Genomic DNA, 1,868 nt, shown 5'->3' with positions numbered 1-1,868 from the left:
CTGCAGGGTGGGAGAACTGGCCACATGTGCCATGAATCTCAGCTGTCATACACTCCGGGCTGACAGGCTGACGGGGAGAATGGTCCCTGATGACCACGGACTTCCTGTACGAGAGCCATCAGGGCAGGCTGCTTCCTCTGCCTTGCTCAGTGCTTGCAACCGCCTCAATTCTTTGGAGTCATAGCTGCATCCAATGGGGCTGGGACAATATTTGAGGGGATGGGGGTGTACTAAGGGATGGACGTGCTCTCGGTACTGGGATACCTAGTTGGCTCCATGTTGACCCTCAATGGCCCTGACTCTTTTTTCCGACTTTAGGATATGGGACAACCCTCAGATCTGCAAGAGGCAGGATAGATAGTTGGCAAAAGTTTTCTGAGGCACAAAGAACATGGCAGGCTTCGAGATGTGCAGGGACCTGGCTGACCTACACAAGGGCTTTGTCCCAGAACAGCTGGCAGAGCAGGAAACCTGCCCAGAACACCCAGTGGGACGTGGCAGGATGCAGACGTGCAACTGTTAGGATGCCTGCCAACAACAGTTTTCAGAGACTGTTTTCCATGATGTCTAACTCTGGTCTTTGCCTTTGTTGAAATGTCCAGACACCACCTGGATCTCCAGCTATGCAACTTCACCAGCAGAAACAGGTAAACATTTCACTCTATCCTCCTAGGATCGTTCTCAGGTTCTAGATGAAGTTTGGTTTTGGAAGGAGGTGGCGAGTCTCATGGGGTGTTCTTCTTTAGCCTTGTTCCTCGGGTCTGTGTGTGTTTGTGTGTGCATGCGTGTGCATGCGTGTGTGTGTGTGTGTGTAGCACTGGCAGATAGAGAGAGATGAGGTCTCTGAAGATCAGATCCTGGGCCAGGTGACTGCATTGGGATCCTAAGCATCTGTTTGGCAATGAACCTCCCCTAAGTGCTTAGTGTAAGCCCTGGTGGGCTTTCCAGTGCTGCTGGGACCTTGCTTGTGGCTCCCATCGATGGGGCACAGCCCAGAGAAGGGGAGGGCCGTGGTCTGGTACTGCACCTTTCTTGCCCAGGGGCATCATGTTCTGGGATTTTGGCAGAAGCAACTTTGCCACGGAAGCCCCGAAGGTGCCCATCAAGGGAGGGGTCTTGGCATGCACCACTAGCTTTGGAGCTCCATCCTGGGCGTGCCCAGTGGGGGTGAGGCTTGTCCACCACCTCCCCTCCATCCAGGTCATGGGGCTCCTTCTTTATATTGGAGCATCCTTAGGCATGAGCGGATTGGGATGTCTCTGCTCTTTTACCTGTGCTGAAATTAACCTCTGGACATGGTCAGTGGTAATTCCCTGCCCAGGGGACTTAGGCCAGGAAGAAGTCCCTGGGTCTTACACATGTGTGAAGCTTATGACCTTAAGATACACCCGGAGGGGACTTTCTGTTCTTTCTCCCTCAGGGACTCCGTCAGGTTTGGCCCTGAGGCTGGTGAGCGGCGGTGACCGGTGTCAGGGCCGCGTGGAGGTCCTGTACGGAGGCTCCTGGGGCACCGTGTGTGACGACGACTGGGACACCAACGACGCCAACGTGGTCTGCAGGCAACTGGGCTGTGGCTGGGCCACGTCGGCCCCGGGAAATGCCCGGTTTGGTCAGGGCTCAGGGCCGATTGTGCTGGACAATGTGCGCTGCTCCGGGCATGAGTCCTACCTGTGGAGCTGCCCTCACAATGGCTGGAACTCCCACAACTGTGGCCACTCAGAGGACGCAGGTGTCATCTGCTCAGGTGAACCTCCAAAATCCCCAGGTCCCCCGTTCATGGTGCTTGTTCCTGTGAGCAAATGCACTCCCGGCTCCAAAGTCCCCACCTGAGCCTCTCCCGGATATGCTGTGCCCCCCAGCCTTACCTG

General features: G+C 55.7%; 1 protein-coding gene across 1 annotated transcript in view; it reads left to right on the top strand.

The window, feature by feature from the left end:
• Nucleotides 1-1,868, top strand: part of DMBT1 (deleted in malignant brain tumors 1) — a 96,118-nt gene that overhangs the window by 37,458 nt on the left and 56,792 nt on the right. The window contains exon 8 of the mRNA XM_040624307.1: nt 1,369-1,779. Within this exon, the coding sequence (XP_040480241.1) occupies nt 1,369-1,779 (411 nt within the window). The remainder of the gene's footprint in view (nt 1-1,368; nt 1,780-1,868) is intronic.

This window comes from Ursus maritimus, unplaced genomic scaffold, assembly GCF_017311325.1.
Source record: "Ursus maritimus isolate PB19 unplaced genomic scaffold, ASM1731132v1 scaffold_7, whole genome shotgun sequence".
Taxonomy (NCBI): domain Eukaryota; kingdom Metazoa; phylum Chordata; class Mammalia; order Carnivora; family Ursidae; genus Ursus; species Ursus maritimus.
The sequence above is the reverse complement of the archived record's forward strand: the minus strand, read 5'-3'. Positions and strand labels throughout refer to the sequence as shown.